General features: G+C 36.3%; 1 protein-coding gene across 1 annotated transcript; it reads right to left on the bottom strand.

The window, feature by feature from the left end:
* Positions 1-115: 115 nt before the first annotated feature.
* On the bottom strand, positions 116-14,935 carry LOC105222346 (bcl-2-related ovarian killer protein homolog B). Its single transcript, XM_011199630.4, has 3 exons — positions 13,132-14,935; positions 1,223-1,363; positions 116-1,162 (listed from the first exon to the last, which is right to left on the bottom strand). The coding sequence occupies exons 1-3, from the start codon at positions 13,465-13,467 to the stop codon at positions 704-706; spliced, it is 936 nt and encodes a 311-aa protein (XP_011197932.1). The 5' UTR covers positions 13,468-14,935; the 3' UTR covers positions 116-703.
* Between the last annotated feature and the right edge of the window lie 6,290 nt (positions 14,936-21,225).

The raw sequence follows: 21,225 nt of genomic DNA, 5'->3' as shown, positions 1-21,225 counted from the left end.
TTGGAAATACAAATAAATGATCATAAAAAGGCAAATACTTTTCCATGAAATTTTAAACCAATAAAGCAGTAGTATCTTAAATAACTACATTTGTTTCATTTACCACCCAAATATGGAATTTTAACTGCTTTTTTATTTTGTTTAGTTTTATATTATTTATTTGTATATGATATATGTTTCTTTAGAACTAAAATAAGTCATTACAATGAATTAACAAAATATTTTGCTTGAATACAAACATGAAATAGGTTGGTATGGGTCAGTGTCATGTATATATGCATATATTAAAAATTAATAGTTAGAGACGTATCTTATTTTGATTACGAGTGTCACTTTTAGTTTTTCAGAAACAAAATGTCTATAAATAAATGCGTTTTGATAAATAATTAAATTAAAGTAAAGTTACCATTAATTAAAGTTATAAGTCCAAATTACGAATGAAAATTGCTGTTAACGTCTATTTTCAAAAGAAGAATTAAACAAATCGTTAGATATTTTGAAACAAATAAAAATTAAAAACCAACAATCTCATACCACTTTTCTAAGTATTCTATATAAATATTATTGAATTTTTTTATGGTAAATATTAATAAAAATGCACAATTATCTACAATATTATTGCAACAATATAAGACTTAAAGCCCTTTCAAATTTTACATAAACTATTTCTATATATTTCCCAATTCCCACACATCGGTTGCTATCAAAATAGCAAAGAATACAAATGACAACCAATATGTTTGGCCACATTAGTAACAACATAAACACCTGATGATACGGCGACGAAAAGCGTCAATAAGCCTAAAAAAGAAAAGTGGCCCACATGTGGACGTATATGTTGCTGCAAGCCCAACCAACCGCCGTGATCTACCAGCCACGGCACTAAGTCATCTTCAATTATCTCCGCAATACCGTCCACCAGAAGTTGCAGGTACTCGTAATGGCCTTGACGCACACAATCGATGGCGAAACCACCACATACCGCAAATATTGAGATTATTTTACCCCACGTTATATTCGAATGAAACAAATCTTTGGCAACCAAATTGAGCAACATAGGGGCAGTATCCCCATCGACGAGTTCACCATAGGGAGCACGCGATAGTTGCCGTGATATATTCGTGTAGACACGCGGATGCATTCGTTCCAATTCCTCACCCATCTGTAAGATAAATGTAAAATTATTATTAAATAAATTCAAAATAAAAATTAAAGTGTTTACACTATTCAATGTTGGGAAAACTTCGTAAACCACCGCCGAAGAGGGCTCCAATATGGTGCGCAATCGTTGTGTGGCTTTGCGATTTAGCACGCCAGCTCGTCGTAGTCGCGCACGAATGTACTGACCGCATAGGCACTTCCCCTATAATGAAACAAATTGAAGAAGTCTATTAAAACTGAATTCAAATAAATAGGAGAAACTGATGGAAAGTGTGTTTATATTTAGTTTGTAATAAATCCGTGAAATGATCACAGTAACTATTTTTTAGAATGCTCAATTTCCGGAATATTTTTTTTATAGAAATTTCAAAGTCAATTATTTACAAAAAATAAACGATTTAAAAAAGGGTAGAATCCTTTTTTTTCTAAATTATTTTGGATTTTTACATATAGTTTTTTTTTGCTCAATTCTCAACCCTTATGTTATATTTATGGCAGTGTAGTTTTTCCTAAACTCGCAATAGAGGGATGAAATGAAATTTTCATCACTTAAAACTATGCTACAATGACGTCTACTATGATGTTTATAATTTAAAGAACTCACTCTGCACGCTTGCCGATTTACAGGTATGCTTTTCAAAGGAAACTGACAAAAAAAAACATAATAATAGAAACAGTGGTTGGTAACACCCACATTTAAGTAATCGATGAAGAAACCTTGAACTCTGCAAAGCTTTCAGTCAAAGTTTTATAAGCTTCCTTGAATGCCCTTTATATACATACATATGTATGTAAATACATATCACTAAAATAAAATAATTAAAAAGTGAAATGGATTAAGTTTTCATTAAAATGTTAGTATGTATGTAGTTAAAATTTTTTTTGTTTTGTTTTTGTCTTTATAAAATAAAATTTCAACTTCGTTAAAAATAAATTTAGAGCGAAAAATTATTTTACGATATGATTACATCACATAAGGTAATAAAATTGATCAGTTTAATTCTCAAATTGAAGCTTTTCGAATTGGCAAGTAAATCTTATTTGGAGCGAATTTTTATATAAAAAGTTGTATTCTTTTAAAAAACAGGCTGGAAGCTGTATTCAAGTGATTTCATAAAATTTTTTTTTAAGATAGAGCCCTAAGTAATAATTACTATATAACGGGTGATTTTTTTGAGGTTAGGATTTTCATGCATTAGTATTTGACAGATCACGTGGGATTTCAGACATGGTGTCAAAGAGAAAGATGCTCAGTATGCTTTGACATTTCATCATGAATAGACTTACTAACGAGCAACGCTTGCAAATCATTGAATTTTATTACCAAAATCAGTGTTCGGTTCGAAATGTGTTTCGCGCGCGTGTTTTGTTCAGCGATGAGGCTCATTTCTGGTTGAATGGCTACGTAAATAAGCAAAATTGCCGCATTTGGGGTGAAGAGCAACCAGAAGCCAGAAGATGCTGTTGGACGCAACGTTACGGTGAATGGCGATCGCTATCGTTCGATGCTAACAAACTTTTTGTTGCCAAAAATGGAAGAACTGAACTTGGTTGACATGTGGTTTCAACAAGATGGCGCTACATGCCACACAGCTCGCGATTCGATGGCCATTTTGAGGGAAAACTTCGGACAACAATTCATCTCAAGAAATGGACCCGTAAGTTGGCCACCAAGATCATGCGATTTAACGCCTTTAGACTATTTTTTGTGGGGCTACGTCAAGTCTAAAGTCTACAGAAATAAGCCAGCAACTATTCCAGCTTTGGAAGACAACATTTCCGAAGAAATTCGGGCTATTCCGGCCGAAATGCTCGAAAAAGTTGCCCAAAATTGGACTTTCCGAATGGACCACCTAAGACGCAGCCGCGGTCAACATTTAAATGAAATTATCTTCAAAAAGTAAATGTCATGAACCAATCTAACGTTTCAAATAAAGAACCGATGAGATTTTGCAAATTGTATGCGTTTTTTTTTTAAAAAAAGTTATCAAGCTCTTAAAAAATCACCCTATATAACTACTTGGGTTTTCAGTATTAAAATGGCGAGAAAGTTGCCTGCAATGAGTACTAAATATACAGGGGCTATAAAACGTTTCACAAATACAAACACACATTACTATTAGGTATTGACTTTTAAAAGTGAATTTTACTCGATTGTAAAACCACTTGTAGCACACGTGCTTTTGACTTTCATCTGATTTTCAATTTCCTATTAACAACTGCATTACATTATACCATATTTTGTGTTTACATGCGAGTGCTTACGTGTGTTTTGCATATTGAGCTTTCTTTGTACTTTTTTCCTCTAGTCCTTCATGTGAAGCGGTCAATGTGTGAATGAAATTTCACAGCCGGCCAATGAACGAATGGGCAGTGTGTGCGAAAACTACAGAACTAAATATTTTTTCCTTTAGCTTTGAAGATATACATACATAAATTAGTGGTGTTCTACCTTTTTTGATGTGATTATTTATAAATAATTTATTTATATTTAATATTTATATTAGAATTCAGCTGTTGAGATTGAAGATAATTAAAGAGAGATGGTTCTGAAGGAAATAAAATTTCTTCTGGAAAATCCTATTATTTATTTTGGTTTGCTTTCTTTGATTGTCAAAATTTATCTACAAATATTTTTCATAAAATGTTATTCTTGTTTAATTTGTGTCTACGTTTTTTGCCAACGCACCCTACTATATTTAGAAGTGCACGACGTATGAGTTGAAATTATCTTAAGGTGTGTATATTTACTTTAGTTTTTTGTATGTATATATGCCGATATTAAATTTATTAAGCCATGTAAACACAAATTTATGTATGTACGTATGTATGTAATTTGTCTATTACTTTTAGCGGTATGCTACATTTAAATGTCGATTTTTAAGAAACCAGAAGCTTAATTTATAAGTGTTGTTATACTGATTGATGACAGCAGAAAATAAATAGTTTTGAAATTAAGTAAACTAAATTTTTCTATCATATGCGTTTTTTCTTTAAATTATTTGAGACGCCAGGTAATGGAAAGAGGAGCGCGATATATATTTATAAAAGTACTAAATTAATAGTTAATTAACAAATATAAATATTTATAATACATATGTATGTGTGCCTCAAATCAGGGCTGTGAAATTTTTAATTAAACATTTTTTACTTAAACTTTTTCCATTTTATTTATTTTAAGAAACAAAAGTTGTATTCAGCGTTTTCCAATAAGAGTAACATGAATTAAAACATGCATCAGCGTATTTGTAGAATATGGTCGGACGAAAGCATTTAAGTTTACTCTGCCCAATCTAAGGTGGGATAAGCCTCCTCAACATCGCATATAAGATTCTATCGACCGTACTGTGTAAAAGATTAAAGCCCACCGTCAACAAATGGGACCTTATCAGTGGGGCTTCAGGCCTGGAAAATCAACAACTGACCAGATTTCACCATGTACCAAATTTTGGAAAAGACTCGTGAAAAGAGGATCGACACACACCATCTCTTCGTCGATTTCACAGCTGCTTTTGACAGCACGAAAAGAAGCTGCCTTTATGCCGCTATGTCTGAATTTGGTATCTCCGCAAAATTAAATAATACTGCTTTGTAAACTGACGTTGAGCAATACAGAAATATCCGTCAGAATCGAGAATAGCTTCTCCGAGCCATTCGATACCAAACGAGGTTTCAGAAAAGGAGACTTCTTTAATCAGCTCTTGGAAACCTTCTATAAGAGCTGCTGGCTATGCTGATGGTATTGATTTGGCTCCCACGTCACTGTTAACAGTCATAACTTCGAAGTCGTAGATAATTTTGACTATCTTGTTACCAGCATTAACACCAACAAGAACGTCAGCCTCGAAATTTAACGCAGAATAATTCTTGCCAACAGGTGCTACTTCAGACTGTGGAGGCAATTGAAAAGTCCTCTCTCGGCGTACAAAGACCAAAGTCACACAACATGCCCGTCCTGCTATATGGTGTGGAGGCATGGACGATGACAACATCTGATGAGTCAGCGCTACGTATTTCCGAGAGAAACTGCGGAAGGCAATGGTCCTTTTCGTTTGGCAACGGCGAATACCGCAGTCGATGGAACAATGAGCTGCACGAGACATGAGACGACATTGACATAGTGCAAAGAATTAAGAGACAGCGGCTACTCTGGTTGGTCATATCGTCCGAATGGATGAAAAAACTCCAGCTCTGAGAGTATTCGACGCAGTACCAACGGAAGAAGAGGAAGAGAAAGAACTTCTCTCCATTGGAAAGATCAGGTGGATAAGGACTTGAAATGTACAATTGGCGCCAATCAGAGAAAAGGAAGAACGACTGGCACGCTGTTGTAAACTCGGCTATAACTCGTAAGCAGTGTCCACGCCAATAAAGAATAAGAAGAAGAAAAAAGATGTGTTTTATTTAATGTGAAGTACAATCGATACAATATAACATCATGATTTCTTATGCAGGACTTTTTCCAGTAAATAAAATCGTATGTTATGAATAGCCCGTTCAATATTGACTTCTAAAGCGTGAAGTTTTTTTGTCTTATTGGCACTTGAACATTTTATAAAGAAAATGTACACTCGAAATTTTCAGTAATTCGACGAATAGCGAGCACAGGTGGACGATTATCCATAAAATAGCAATAGCGCACGAAAAGTTGCAATTGGGGAACGATTTTTTCGATAATAACATTGAATAATTTGGAAACGTTGTTCTTGTGTATATCTTTCCATGACAAAATTGTAAACACTAATTGTATTGTTGTAAACCATAAAAAATAGAAGATCATGATGAATCATGAAATATTAAAAATAGTTTTACACTTAGGGTGCCTCTCAGTGGCGTAGCTAGGCGCAACGTCTTGGGGCGGCAAAACGATCTTCGCTGTTTTTTAATATTCAGGAAAATCCTTTTTTCTTACCAGATTTATTGTAAAAGATAAAGAGTTGTACACTCACAATGTAATAATCTGAATAACAATTAAAAATATAAATTTTTACTCGAATACTCTTCAGTCTTTGAATTTGTCTTATATCTTTTGGCTTACATCTTTCTTAAAAATAGTGATAGAACTTAAAGATGCACTTTTCTAGCTTTGATCGCAACAGTATCTTTATTTTTACTCTGTCGTCGCGAAGTATCACTCTCACAGTTACTCTAAGCTTTGAATGTAACAAATTCTTTTATTTCTCCAAATTTTCAAAAATGGTATTTAAAAACTCCAATTCGGGCAAAAATTCCTGCAAATTGTGTCAAAAGTGTACAAGATATAGGGCGAAAATGGGTTTTTTCTATAGCTTTTAATAAGATTTTTTGTTAATTTACTATCAATTTCCTCAAAAACCGTATTGTGAGAATTTTGGAGCTTCAGTATTTGTGTGGGTTCTAGTTCCTAAATTTTATATACTTAATATCGAAGATATTTTGTCAAAATTCACTTTTGTTCGAACCACCTTATGAAACCTGATAAAGGGGGCGGCAGAACATCCTTAACCGCGGGCGCCCGAAGTTGTAGCTACGCCACTGGGGCCTCTTAAGTTTTCGATCCAGCAATTCTTATAAGTAATTTTAAATTTAATTCTGATTAAGTGAGAATTTTATTTTAAATGTCAATTCAACTATTTTTATGCGTATTTGCAACCCTACTCATAACAATTCGGTTATAAAAAGTATTTCAGTATTTCAGTAATTTTTATTTTCGCTATATGAACTGTCAAAAGCTCGTATCAACTATTCTCAACAATAATCACAAGCGGTACGTAAACGACGTCGACCAAATCAACACATTAAATCTCAAACAAAACTGGCTTTGAAATTAATAAATATTTACAACAAATGCAATTGACAAGTCGCCGCAGCATCACCCAATTAACAAAAGCGGTAGTAACAAGCGCGACCTTGAGTTGCCCAACAACTGTCACAGTGTAACCGTTATATATTTTCAAGTACACATGCTTTTGTAGTATTGTGTGAAAAATTTAAAACAATTATTTAATAGAAATGATAAAAATTAACCTTACCGATCTTCGTTTGAGTTAATTTTTTTTTGTTATAATATGTGTTTCTAATACTGTTAACGCCACCTTTCAACACCCATGCGAACTTTTATAAAATTGATTTAAATTTGCTATAATTTATGCATGACTTTTCAGTATGTAGTTGCGCTTTATATTGTATACAAATACATTGTATATATATGTATATGTACATATGTAAGTATATATTATATAGTTGTCAATTTAATTGACACGTTTAACTGGCGGCAAATAAAAACGCTGAGCTAAGTGTAATCGAATATAATTTACTCGTTGCTGGCATAAGAGCGATGTACTTATTTACATACATACAAACAATAGTATCTTTCACATATTTACTAAAAAATCACTTAGGTAATAAGTAATATTTTATGATAGTAGCATGGTATTTCGCATCATACTATTTTTTATTTTTATCGATTAAAATATAAATAAAGCGCTTGCCGGCGATTTAAGACAGATTTCAAAACCTGTTGTTTGATATAAATAATGTGCATTCAGTGGTATGAATATACAAGTATGTACATTCATAATATGCAACAATTTTAGCACGTTTTTGGAAAAATTATTATTGTTTTTTGGATATTTATTAGTGCAATAAATACTTGCTGATATATACATATATCAAACATATAAAATATGAGTATTATATGGGGTCTAATAAAAAACCTACATCTGAAAAAAATTTAAGAATTTATTTATAGAGTGATTAGATTTATGTCAAATTTGCACCATTTTGTTCGATAACTTCTTGTAATTTTAAAAGTTATTTCATAATGCCACACTCAGAGAAATTTCCGTCCCTATAAGCATACTCTTGGACAGTTGATGTTCACAAGCTTCTCCTGAGCCAAATTTTTTATGATGGGAGATGGAGTAGGTTAGGTTTATCGGATTAAAGTCCCGCACTCCGGCTTTCGATACTTCCTCCTACTATAAAAAACCGAATTTTTCATTTTTATATTTTCTTGTCTGGTGTCCATGGTAATTGACCCGTGCTAGTTAAAATCTGTCAAAAGACAATCATAATTGTAAAAAAAAGTGAACCTTTAGTTATGTGACGTTGCAGCTGCACTGTTGAATTTCATACATATCCAAAACAGAAATTATTAAATAAAAAACAAATAAGGGTAATTTAATGTAGTTTAGTGGCAATGGGTTTCATACTGAAAACATTAACTGAAATATTTAAAATGGAAACACTATTTCACACCTTTTTTCACATACCAAAATTATACGAGGGCTGCTATATATATTTCTGGCCTAATAATGAAAATATACATATTTATCAACGAAAATGATTTTTTTTCGTTGGATTTGGCTCGTCTTGGAAGTCCACATGGTCGATTGCTGTTTTGTTTCGGGCTCATACGCATAGATCCATGATTCGTCACCTGTGACGATCTTATAAACGTCTTTTGAAGCACCGCGATCGTATTTTTTCACCATTTCTTTACACCAATCCACACGAGCCTTTTTTTGAGCGATTGTCAAATTGTGCCTGATCCAACGAGAACAAACCTTTTTTACGGCCAGGTGTTCATGCAATATCGAATGTATGCTGGTGGGAGAAATGCATAGGCATGCCTCTATCTGAAGGTATGTTACATGACGGTCTTGCATTACCACCTTCACGGAATTTGTCTTTGAGCGAGCGTCGGCCACGATTGACCAGTTGTCGTTGTACCAGTTTTTCACAGTGCTATAGGATGGTGCTTCATAGCCATACAAAGATTTTAGTTCATCGATGCACTCTTGTCGTGATAATCCACGTCGAAAGTTGTGAAAAATGATCGCACGAAAATGTTCACGAGTTAATTCCATTTTTTGGCCGAGATGAATTTTTTAATTCCCTGTAAATAAAACAACTCACGACTAAATAATCAAACGTTCTAAGTGATCTTACGCTAAAAAATGTCAACCTTTCCAATGGAAATGTCAGATTGCACCTGGCAACACTTAGTGTTGCCTGGTCCAGAAATATATATAGCAGCCTGCGTAATTCAGTTAACTTATCAACTATTTGTAGTATTACTATTCGACACTATAAAGGTGTGAAAATTATCATAATAAAAATCATAATAAAAATACGAATTATTTTTTGTTATCTTGGTTTTAGGCGTGTTGTGTACAGTTATAGTTGAAAATAGACACATTTGTCGAAAATTTAAAAAAATTTGATTTCATAATTTAACATGGGGTTACTGATCTGTTAAGAATGAAATAAAATAAAATATTGAATCACAATAACTTAGTTTTTTCACAATGGGCTACCTAAACATCGAGGTGTGGCGCTATATATCCCTACCCTACCTTCTTACAACAATTAAGTAAGATGCGGTAGCCAACCCGTGTGGAGCCTTGGGTCATGGCTAAAAGAGAGGAAGCTTCATAGGGCCCACTCCGATATATGTATTCGGTTTAAGCGTCCGCTGACGTCTAATTTCAGCGTCTGTTCACCAGAGGTGCGGCTGAGCGTGGGCGTCGGTTTTAAAACAAGCCGGCCGCTATATAAATGTGCAGAAAACTTTTCACGGCGAAGAGTAGGTCCTTGTGATATTTACTACAGAGGTTATATGAAGAAACGTAAAATTTGGTGTGGGATTCGTGGTGTGAGAAAGAGTCAATCGTCGAGTCCTAGCATTCATTCCCGATGACATTCACAACAGAGGAAAATTTTCAACATAACACTAAATTGCGTCCACGCTCCTACGGAAGGGAATATGCGGCTGAAGCGCGCTTATGACCACCTGCCCGATGTAAAAATTGTGTTTGGCGATTTTAACGCCAGGTTGAACAAAGAAGGAATCTTTCGTACAACAGTTGCAAAATTTAGACTCCATTACGAAACCTCTCCAAATGGGTTGAGGCCTGAAATATGGTTGTCTGTAGTACTGGATTCCAGCAAAAGAAAATTCATAAAGCTACTTGGCTGTGTCTAGATCGAACAGTTTAAAACCAGGCCCATCATGTTGTGATAGATGGACGACATGTATTCAGTATTCTTAATGTGCGTACGCATCGAGGACCTAACTCGGACCACTATCCTGTTGTGGCAAAGATACGCGCCTGTCTCTGTACAGCAAACTTTCCCTTTATTTACTAATGGGCGTGCAACAAATAAAGGGAATTACAATCACAACCGACGGTGACTTCTTGTATCTATTTCTGGAGAAAATAAGACGAGCTGTAGAGTTAAATACAGAAGGTAGAATCCTATATAAGAGTGTACAACTGATAGCGCACGCCGATGATATTGATATCAGAGGCCTCAACAACCGCGCCGCTAGTCCTGCTTTCTCCAGACGGGATAAGGAAGGTCTAATTGCATCGCCTGTTATCAAAGAAACAGTCATTAGCAATTTGGCTCACAAGTTACTGTTCATTCTCATAACTTTGTAGTCATAGATAATTTCGTCTATCTTGGGACCAGTATCAACATCAACAAATAAAATCACCCTTGAAATCCAACGCAGAACTACTCTTGCCAACAGGTGCTACTTTGGACTGAGTAGGCAATTGAAAAGTAAAGTCCTTTCTCGACAGACAAAGACCAAATTCTATAAGTTACTCATTATTTTCGTCCTGCTACATAGTGACATGATCTGATAAGTCGCCCTTAGGAATGTTCGAGAGAAAAGTTTTGGGGAAGATTTATGGTCTTTTGCGATGAACGGCGAATACCGCAGTCGATGAAACGATGAGCTGTACGAGATATACGCCGACATTGGAGTAGTTCAGCGACAACGGCTACGCCGGCTAGGTAATGTTTTTCGGATGGAAGAGAACGTTCCAGTACCCGCTGGCGGTAGCAGAGGAAGAAGAAGACCTCCACTCCGTTGAATAGATTATGTAGAGAAGGACTTGGCTATTATAGCGAAAAGAAGAAACGACTAACGCAAAAATTTTGCTCTATTAAAATGTTTAATTTGACTATTATAGTGTTAAAATCTAATATTAAAACAAAATTACTATATATTTAATAAGAAACTGTTTGGCACTAACAAGAAAAGTTGTTATTTCTTATTTCGAAAATGTCTCCACAAGCGGAAGAAAGTAGCCTATTTGTCAAAGTCGTGTTATAAATCTGTAATTATCGCAGTTAATCCGTATATTTTAAATAGATACACAACGGCCCTTACATTTTTTACCATAATGCGAAATTATATTATATTTTAACTTTACCTATGTGCAATATTGCACAACCATTTATTGCCAATACTCTCAAAACTATTGGAAAAACTGCTTGCTGTGCGTATTAACAACATAATTAAAGAGAGGAAGCTGATACCAGCGCATCAGTTTGGCTATTGAAAAAATCACTCCACTATTGACAAAGTACATAAAATAACTCGAGTCATTGAAAATGCCTTCGAAGACAAAAAAGTTTGCTCGGCCGTTTTTCTCGATGTGTCTAAAGCCTTTGATAAAGTTTGCCATGGCGGGCTCCTAAACAAAATTAAAATGCTTTTACCAAAAAAAATATTACAATATTTTAAAATCATACCTTTCGGACCGTTGTTTTCGAATTAAACATGGAGATACATATCGCTCATTTGCTGCAAGACCGGCATAAGTCAAAAAAATCGATTCGCCAGAAAACGCGTTTAAAGTTTTCAACTTACTACAACCTTACACGGTGACTCCAACCTTACACCTCTTCTCAAGCGGAGCATATAAGAGGTATTCATATGAATTTTTCACTCAACATGAAGTATGATATAACGAACAATTCTGCAGCATTAACTCCAAAATCACGTTTTTTGAATTATGCCGGTCTTGCAGCAAATGAGCGATATGTACTCTGATTTAAAGCAAATAAAGGCTGGTGTTCCTCAGGGTAGTGTGTTAGGACCCATCCTTTACCTACTCTTTACGTGCGATCTACCACATGACGACAATTGTATTACAGCAACATTTGCAGATGATACTGCGGTTCTGTCTGTCGGCAAAACACAAACTGCATCAATTGCAAGATTGCAGGAACATTTAAACAAAATATTTGAATGGACAGCTAAATGGGGAATAAAATTAAACGAGACTAAATCAATACACATTGATTTCACATACAACAATACTAGATATACTCGTATGCTTCTGTACTTAAACGGTGTACCATACCATAATACCGCGAAATACCTAGGCATGACCCTGGACACAAAACTTAGATGGAGTGCACATGTCAAAAAGAAAAAAGAATTAGAAATAAAATTCAGAAACTTGTATTGCCTATTGGGTAGAAACTCTGCATTATCCACATATAACAAATTGCTTGTAGACTAGAAGCAGGTGTTCAGGCCTGTTTGGACTTATGGGATACAACATTGGGGCTGCTCAAGCCATAGCATTGTTGCACAAATCCAGCGATTTCAAAACAAAGTTTTAAGATGCGCCGTCAATGCGTCTTGGTACGTTAGTTTATTTTATGTTAACTAGTTACAATGGCATTGAAATAAAAAAAAACCTATGTGCAATATAGACTTTTGTAGTTCAATTAAAGGTTTTCATGTTTTCAAATTTAATGATAATCGTAGTCAAACACTTTTCAAATCAAATAGGCAATTTAATAAAAATAGTTGAAATTAAATAACAGCTTTGACATTTAAATATTTTTTATCCAGTTAGTAAGTCTGTGAAATGTTTAGCAAATATGCGAGTTTCTTTTGTTCCTTATATTGGAATTTATATGGTCACGCGATTGATCAGAGTTCTGGTACTACTCATCCAACCACAAAAATATTTTTTTATGTATTAAATGTATAAATAGATTGCTTGAATTAATTTTTTTTATTCGTTTATAAATATTTATAGCTTACTTCTGAAACCGATCTTCACCACGTTCCAGATGCTAATATCTGGCGGCCGACTAAAATTCACTGATCACAGCTCAAGTGCAAAAACAAAATAGAAAAACAGTTCAAGTGAATTTTTTAATCTTACGCACCTGATTGATAATTTCCGCTTTATACTCCTGATAATTGCTGGCCGTTACAGTGCTTGCCAATGAATTCGTGGACGCGGCACGTGGTATTGTTGCACAACCATGTGGTGGCAAAAGCCAATCCGAGCTGCTCTGATTGTTGTTCTTACGATTTTGGAGAAATATATCATTATCCAGCGAAGAAGATTTCAATTTCGTGGATAATTTCTTATTTTTCGTATAGTAGCCTTTTTGTTGTTGCGGTTGATGATGATTCGGATAGGAGAGATGTTGCTGAAAGAGTGCTGGTGGTGGCGGTGGAGGTGGTGTTTGCTGTTGTTTCAAATTTGGCGAAGGCATTTGTGAAAATTTGATTATTATTATTGTTGGTATGCGTTTATTGCGGTTTGCGTAGAATGTTCAATTGATTAAAGCTGATTGGTTCATATAATTTCTTGTTGTTGTTGCGCAAATTAATATTTAAACGCTTCAGAAGCTAAATTATTCCGCATTAAAAGTGTTTGTATTTTATTGAAACAGCTGTTGACTCCATAAGCAGTTACGCGCTGCTGAGCAACTTTGCTACGTTTTAGATGTACTTTTTGTTTGGTTAAGCGGTGAGCGATGGCTACTGCATATGGCGCGACCTTACTGGTTTTGTTGAGTCTTGTCTTTCTCTGTTACATATACATATTATTTGTTTGCCTTTTCAACGCATTCTCTACGACAACTAGTGCACACGTATTTCTTTATAGTTGTAAAAGCAAAGCGTTGTCTGGTGCATTCGAGCAGCTTTTTATGCTTGTAATATGTATATATGCATGCGGTACTTGCTGCTCTCAACCTTATTTTTCACAATTTATTTTTTGTGTTTATTTTCTCTGCTTTTTCCGCAGCCTTCACTATTTTTCACTTGTCTATTGTTTCTACGGAATTGTCAGTTCACCAGCAGCAAACTTTGGTGCGTTCATCTCATTTCTATCGGTTGTGTCGGTTTCTTTTTACCTGCCGATGACTTTTGCGATGATCTCGGCCGCTCAATACTGATCTCAATCTTAATTTGTATCTCAGCTGTAGCGGCGACAGCGACGACTACACGAACAACGATGGCGACGAACTACCCAACTGGTCGTGAGCTCAAGTTTTGCAGCGTTTAAAATAACTTTTTCCGTCTGCTTTCGATTCAATTTCGTAGATTTTTATTAAGCAAAATGGGAAAAAAAAAACACTAAAATATATAGCGCGTTTGTCCACCCTTCCGATCGTTATTGTTTTACTTATTTGTCGTATACTTTTGCTTTTGCCCAAATCCACTGTCAAAGCCGCGAATACCAATTTTAATTCAATGTTTTTTTTGTTTACTACTTTCTTGCTTTTGCTGATAAAAAAAGAGAACCCGAGAATTCTATATGCAAAGGAACGACTGTGTCGGTTACTGCGGTAGGCGTACGCGTATTAATTATTTGATAATAATAAAATTAAAATTTGAACAAGTCGCTATGTAATGCACGAGTCATTTGAGCCGCTGTGTTTGCGCTCTTTCACAGTATTTTATTATTTAGTTTACTGATTACTTTTCGTTTGCGCTCCGTAGCGCTCCGGCGTCAAGCACTTAACACACGAACAGAACGGGCTAGAAGGCTGGACTGATTTGGAGCTGAGCTGCCTAACGCCATCGCCTAATAACGCCGCCACGTTAGGTCGCCGTTTGCTCATGTGTATGTACAAGAGAGGCGACGCCGCACACAAGACAACACAATATTACTCTGCCCGCTGGAATCATTAAGCATATCCAGATATGACGATCAGTCGGCTTCAATAAAAAGAAAATACAGATCAGCTGTGTGCGTTGACGAGCTTTTATATCTATAATTGTTGGTAGACACATTAGTAATGCTTTTCGTATGCGCAAATTATGTAAGCAATGCCTCAAACCGGTTTAGAGCGAAGACACATACCACATGCGGAAACTTATTTTCGCACTTCCTTATCCGTTAGAGACTACTTATAAGCGTTATATTTAAATTATATAAAGTACATAAATCTCTAAAATTAGAAACATGTTTTTCTAATAGAAATACACTAATAAAGAAGGGAAAATTTAGGGCACTGCCGAACGTATACCTTCGAAATATTAGATCTAGTAAAACGAAATCCATTAGTTTTGCATTAAATTGAAGGTTTTATTTAGCATTGTTAGAATGAATCGATACAGAATTATTATACACAATTTTGTTCCATAACTTGTCATTTCGAATGTAATACTATGTTCAGACCGACACTTAATCACACGATTTCGGCTGTTGAGTGGTTTATCCCACTAATCTTATAAATTTATCAAGATTTCGCCATACAAAAATGACAGTTCCAAATCACTTCATTGAAATGATTTGAAACTGATCCACGCAAAATCTCTCTGTGCTACTCTGATTTTGCGCCATCTGCTTGTCAGCATTGGAAATCTGTTACATTATCACAGCTGTTTTAGACACTACAAAGGGAAAAAAATGTAAACAAACATATTTATTTTATAGCAATGAATCTAATTTCACCTGAAAATCGACTTAACAAATGAAAAAATGCATTCACTATTTCTATTATATGGAAAACATTTGAAAAAAGACGGCTTTTATTTCAAAATACTGTTACGATTTTACTGCTTGCTAGTTTACTTTGTTACGTTCATATCTCTGGATTGACAAATAAAACCAAAACTGTTTAATTTAATTCAACAACTCTTTATTTCACAACTCGTCTACACTATAGCAGTTTACTCTTAGCACTGATTGATTACGTTGGCGCTGCCACGGCTTATATAGCCGCGCACTTCTCGCTGATGCCGACGTGCCGACAACAAGACAAATGCTATTCCATATACCTACAGCTATTGTTCATAATAAGGGATGCATATAGCAATACAAATACAACTTAATACTACTTTTTGTAACACTGCCCTCCACTAAAGCCTAATCGTCCCGATTAGGCACAAATCCTCTTGAACCAAATGGGGCGAGCCTCTCCAAATGTACTACTTTCATTTTACATCGTGCTTTCCCATTTCTTTGTATGCGGTATACCACGTCATTAAGTCGTTTCATCAGCATATAGGGTCCTTCCCAGGCTGTCTGCAGTTTCGGGGACAAGCCTTTCTTTCGAAGTGGATTGTACAACAGGACCAGATCACCTTCTTCAAAACCTTTTGAATTTGCCGCTTGATCGAACCGGTCCTTCATCTTATTGCTCATCAGATGCGTATGCTGTCTTACCATTAGATGCAATTCATTCATTTCTTCCTTTAAGGCAGAACAATAATCTCCATCATTTCTTACAGCTGTAGGATTCGTTCCAAACTTAAGATCAGCAGGGAGTCGCAGATCAGATCCGAAAATAATTTTTGCTGGCGTGTAACCAGTTGTCTCGTGCTTCGCTGAACGATACGCCAGCAGGAACATCTGGATGCACTTGTCCCAATTCCGTTGATCTTTATCAACGATTTTCCGCAGATGTTCTTCGAGCGTTCGGTTGAATCTCTCCACCATTCCATCTGATTGTGGATGTAACGCTGTTGTCCGTGTGTTGTGGATGCCCAATAATGTACAGACTTCTTGGAAAATGGAAGATTCGAAATTTCTGCCTTGATCTGAGTGTAATTCGACGGGCACTCCGAACCTTGTTATCCAATTTTCTACAAACGCTTCGGCTACGGTCTTCGCTTCCTGGTTTGGTAAGGCATATACTTCTGGCCATTTACTGAAATAGTCCATGACAACCAGTAGATATTTGTTTCCGGCCGTACTGTTGGGAACGGACCTGCAACATCCATTGCGACTCGTTCAAATGGTGATCCCACGTTGTACTGTTGTAGCCTACCGCGACTTTTGGCTTTAGGACCTTTAGCTGCCATGCACTCTACGCAATTACTTATCCATTCTGCTATGGAATCTCGACAACCGATCCAGTAGAACCGTTGTTTAATCTTCTCTATAGTTTTTGTAATTCCAAGGTGCCCTCCACTAGGTCCATTGTGATATTCTTTCAATACTTTCGGGATCATGGACTTCGGTACTATGATCAGCAGACGAGACTGTTTGTCATCTTCGCTTTCCCAGGTACGATGAAGGTATCCATTAACGAGGTTTATGCTGTTCCATTGGGCCCAATATGCTTTTGCCGTTGGACTCTCGCTACTTATTTGTTCCTTTGGTGGTCGTACCCCATTTTCTTTGGCTATTATCAGCTTTGCAAGATCAGGGTCCTCCAGCTGATTGATTCTGATGCGGTGAGGAGTCCAATCATCTTCAGGTTCTATATTCAGTAATCGCACGTCGATTATACCTTCTTTTCCTTCTGATTTGGAGCAATGTTTACGTTCCAGTGGACAAGGGCGACGCGATAATACATCCGCATTTTTGTGGTGAATCCTCTTTCGGTGTTCTGTTGGTTGATTCCATTTTGATGGGTTTACCTTTATATTGCAATTACGGGCAAAGTGAACCGCTTTTCCACAGTTGAAACATCTGCCTGTTGTAAAGGGTGATTTTTTAAGAGCTTGATAACTTTTTTTTAAAAAAAAACGCATAAAATTTGCGTTAGATTGGTTCATGACATTTACTTTTTGAAGATAATTTCATTTAAATGTTGACCGCGGCTGCGTCTTAGGTGGTCCATTCGGAAAGTCCAATTTTGGGCAACTTTTTCGAGCATTTCGGCCGGAATAGCCCGAATTTCTTCGGAAATGTTGTCTTCCAAAGCTGGAATAGTTGCTGGCTTATTTCTGTAGACTTTAGACTTGACGTAGCCCCACAAAAAATAGTCTAAAGGCGTTAAATCGCATGATCTTGGTGGCCAACTTACGGGTCCATTTCTTGAGATGAATTGTTGTCCGAAGTTTTCCCTCAAAATGGCCATAGAATCGCGAGCTGTGTGGCATGTAGCGCCATCTTGTTGAAACCACATGTCAACCAAGTTCAGTTCTTCCATTTTTGGCAACAAAAAGTTTGTTAGCATCGAACGATAGCGATCGCCATTCACCGTAACGTTGCGTCCAACAGCATCTTTGAAAAAATACGGTCCAATGATTCCACCAGCAAACAGTGCATTTTTCGGGATGCATGGGCAGTTCTTGAACGGCTTCTGGTTGCTCTTCACCCCAAATGCGGCAATTTTGCTTATTTACGTAGCCATTCAACCAGAAATGAGCCTCATCGCTGAACAAAACACGCGCGCGAAACACATTTCGAACCGAACACTGATTTTGGTAATAAAATTCAATGATTTGCAAGCGTTGCTCGTTAGTAAGTCTATTCATGATGAAATGTCAAAGCATACTGAGCATCTTTCTCTTTGACACCATGTCTGAAATCCCACGTGATCTGTCAAATACTAATGCATGAAAATCCTAACCTCAAAAAAATCACCCGTTATTTACTCGCTGTGCAGCAATTGTCTTCAGAGTCTTCAATATTTCTTCCATCTGCGCTGGTTGTTCCGTTTCAACTCTTTGTACTTTGTGTGCTGGTTTACTTAGTAGGGAAGCTGTTTCCTGTGTGAGGGCGTGCGAAACCGTTTCAGCAAACGTTCTTTTTGGCAATGCATATGTGGCGCGTTTGGTGTCCACATCCCGAATTCCATTTATGAAACATTGAATTTTTACCCTCTCAATGTAATCCACAGGTGCATCTGCATTTGCCAAATGAGCCAGTCGTTCTATTTCAGTTGCGAACTCTTGCAATGACTCGTTCATCTTCTGACCCCTATTTTGCAGTTCGACCTGGTATATTTGTTTCCGGTGCTCACTATCATATCGTCTTTCTATCGCACTCATCAATGCCTCATAGTTGTCCCGTTCACAGTCTGGAATAGTCTGAAGGATTTCTGCCGCAGCTCCTTTCAATGATACAAACAAGGACGCCGCTTTGTCCGCTGCATTCCAGTTATTGGCCATTGCTGTCTTTTCAAACTGAAGTTTGAAAATTTGAAATGGAATACTTCCATCGAATGTGGGTGCCTTCAATCTTTGATTATTTGTTGATGGTGCAGGGCCATGTAGTTGCAGTTCTCGCACACGATTACTTAATTGAAGAACTTCTGATTTTAAATTTTCTTTTTCATTTTTTAACGGTCTTAATTCGTCTTCAAATTTTGAAAATTTCTCTTTCACTTGTGTATTATTTTCCGTAATCTGTTGTACCAATGATGTATTTTCAGCTATTTGCTGTGCCAGACGATTTTCTGTTTGCACTGCATTTTCTGCTATTTGTGATGTATTTTCAGCTATTTGCTGTGCCAGACGATTTTCTGTTTGCACTGCATTTTCTGTTATTTGTGATATATTTTCAGCTATTATTTGCTTAAAAGCCACTAACAGCATGTTCATGTCTGCACTTGATGATGTTCGTTGTTCTTCTACTTTTTCTTCTACTTTTGTAGAAGTTTCTGGCCCATCAAATTCGAACTCGTCCACATTAATTCCATCCGCTTCCATTGCTTTACGTAATCGTGCCTGCAGATCCGCCTTTTGCCCGCTTATCGGCAAATTACGCTCCTCCAGTTCCTTTTTTAATTGTTGAATTCTCAATTCTCTGAATTTAACCATCTTGAATTTGGATTATTTGACAATCCCACTTCTGACACCAATTGTTACGATTTTACTGGTTGCTAGTTTACTTTGTTAGGTTCGTATCTCTGGATTGACAAATAAAACCAAAACTGTTTAATTTAATTCAACAACTCTTTATTTCACAACTCGTCTACACTATAGCAGTTTACTCTTAGCACTGATTGATTACGTTGGCGCTGCCACGGCTTATATAGCCACGCACTTCTCGCTGATGCCGACGTTTCCTTCTAGAATATTGCGTCTGGAAATTACCAGAACATAATGCTATACGGCGCCAGACTCAGCAATTGTTTAAGTCAGTGTTTTTTAATCTGTGGGTCGCGACCCCTAAGGGGGTCGTGAAGCCTTACTCGGGGGGGTCGCCAGCTGAAAGAAAAAGTCGAGGTTCTTACACAACAAAAACATAATTTTAATGAGAAAGATGTGCTTGTTTATTTTTCATTAGTGGTGTTATTTTTGAAACATTAATAATTAAATCAATTGCAGTCTATTTCTCTTTTTAGTTTTAATGTCTACCAAATGTCAGTTCACACAAGTACTAACATTTTAAGAGCTTCCCTTGCCAGCTCTGGATATTCGTGTTTTCTTTTCATCCAAAATACGTCGACACTTTTCGAATAAAATTCCATTTTAAGCATGCCATCAGTAGCTAATTCTAGAAGACATTCCTTCATTTTTGTGTTGACATCATCCAGATCTATTTATTTGTCCGAAAAAGGGTTTAAAGTCCATCTACGCCCATTGTCAGCTTCAGAGTGCAAGTCTGGAAAGTACTCGTATGTCAAAAGCTTCTCTTGTAAATTACGCGAGCTTTGTATCATGCAAGGAATATGATCCGATACTGCAAGGCTTTGGTCTGATGCATTATCTTCAACAATCTTCTGAACACAGGGAAAAGACTCAAACATTTTGTTTTCCCGAGAGGTCGACCACAAACGAAGTTTTCCTGAAATGCTTTTAGTTTATTTTTAGCTGATAAAATATTTTCTTCTCTTCCTTGAAGGTTCTTTTTCACATTGTTAAGGTGGCTAAAATGATCTGCCAAAAATGCTAATTTCAAGAGCCAAATAGGGTCAGAAAAACGATAAGCATATTCTGATTTTGCTTCTTGTAAGAACATTAACAATTCAGCTCTCAGTTCCAGAACTCTTGTCAATACCTTTCCTTTGGATAGCCATCTGACCTCTGTGTGATAAAGACGATTTTGATGAATTGATCCCATATCTTCACAAACGATTCTAAATAGCCGGGTTTGCAAAGCTTTACCTTTGATAGAATTCACAATTTTTATTACCTCCTTGAGCACGTCATTTAAATAAGAAGGTACTACCTTAGCAGCTAGAGCCTGTCGATGAAGAAAACAGTGTGCCCAGGATATGTTTGGTATTATCGATTTTAATTTTGCAATGAGTTCGCTATTTTTACCAGTCATAGCTTTAGCGCCATCGCTACAAATAGCGATACATTTTTTCCAATCAATATCGTAGTCGCAAGTGCTT

The sequence above is a fragment of the Bactrocera dorsalis genome, chromosome 3 (genome assembly GCF_023373825.1).
Source record: "Bactrocera dorsalis isolate Fly_Bdor chromosome 3, ASM2337382v1, whole genome shotgun sequence".
NCBI classification, from domain to species: domain Eukaryota; kingdom Metazoa; phylum Arthropoda; class Insecta; order Diptera; family Tephritidae; genus Bactrocera; species Bactrocera dorsalis.
This window is presented reverse-complemented; position numbering and strand designations above follow the sequence as displayed.

Bases quoted from the DNA above. Each gene is read 5' to 3' on its own strand.
- LOC105222346 (XM_011199630.4), bottom strand. From the start codon at position 13,467: ATGCCTTCGCCAAATTTGAAACAACAGCAAACACCACCTCCACCGCCA. The intron at 1,364-13,131 runs GTGCGTAAGATT...GTTTCATTATAG, and splicing joins AAGCGGAAATTATCAATCAG to GGGAAGTGCCTATGCGGTCA. The intron at 1,163-1,222 runs GTAAACACTTTA...TTTATCTTACAG, and splicing joins TTTTCCCAACATTGAATAGT to ATGGGTGAGGAATTGGAACG.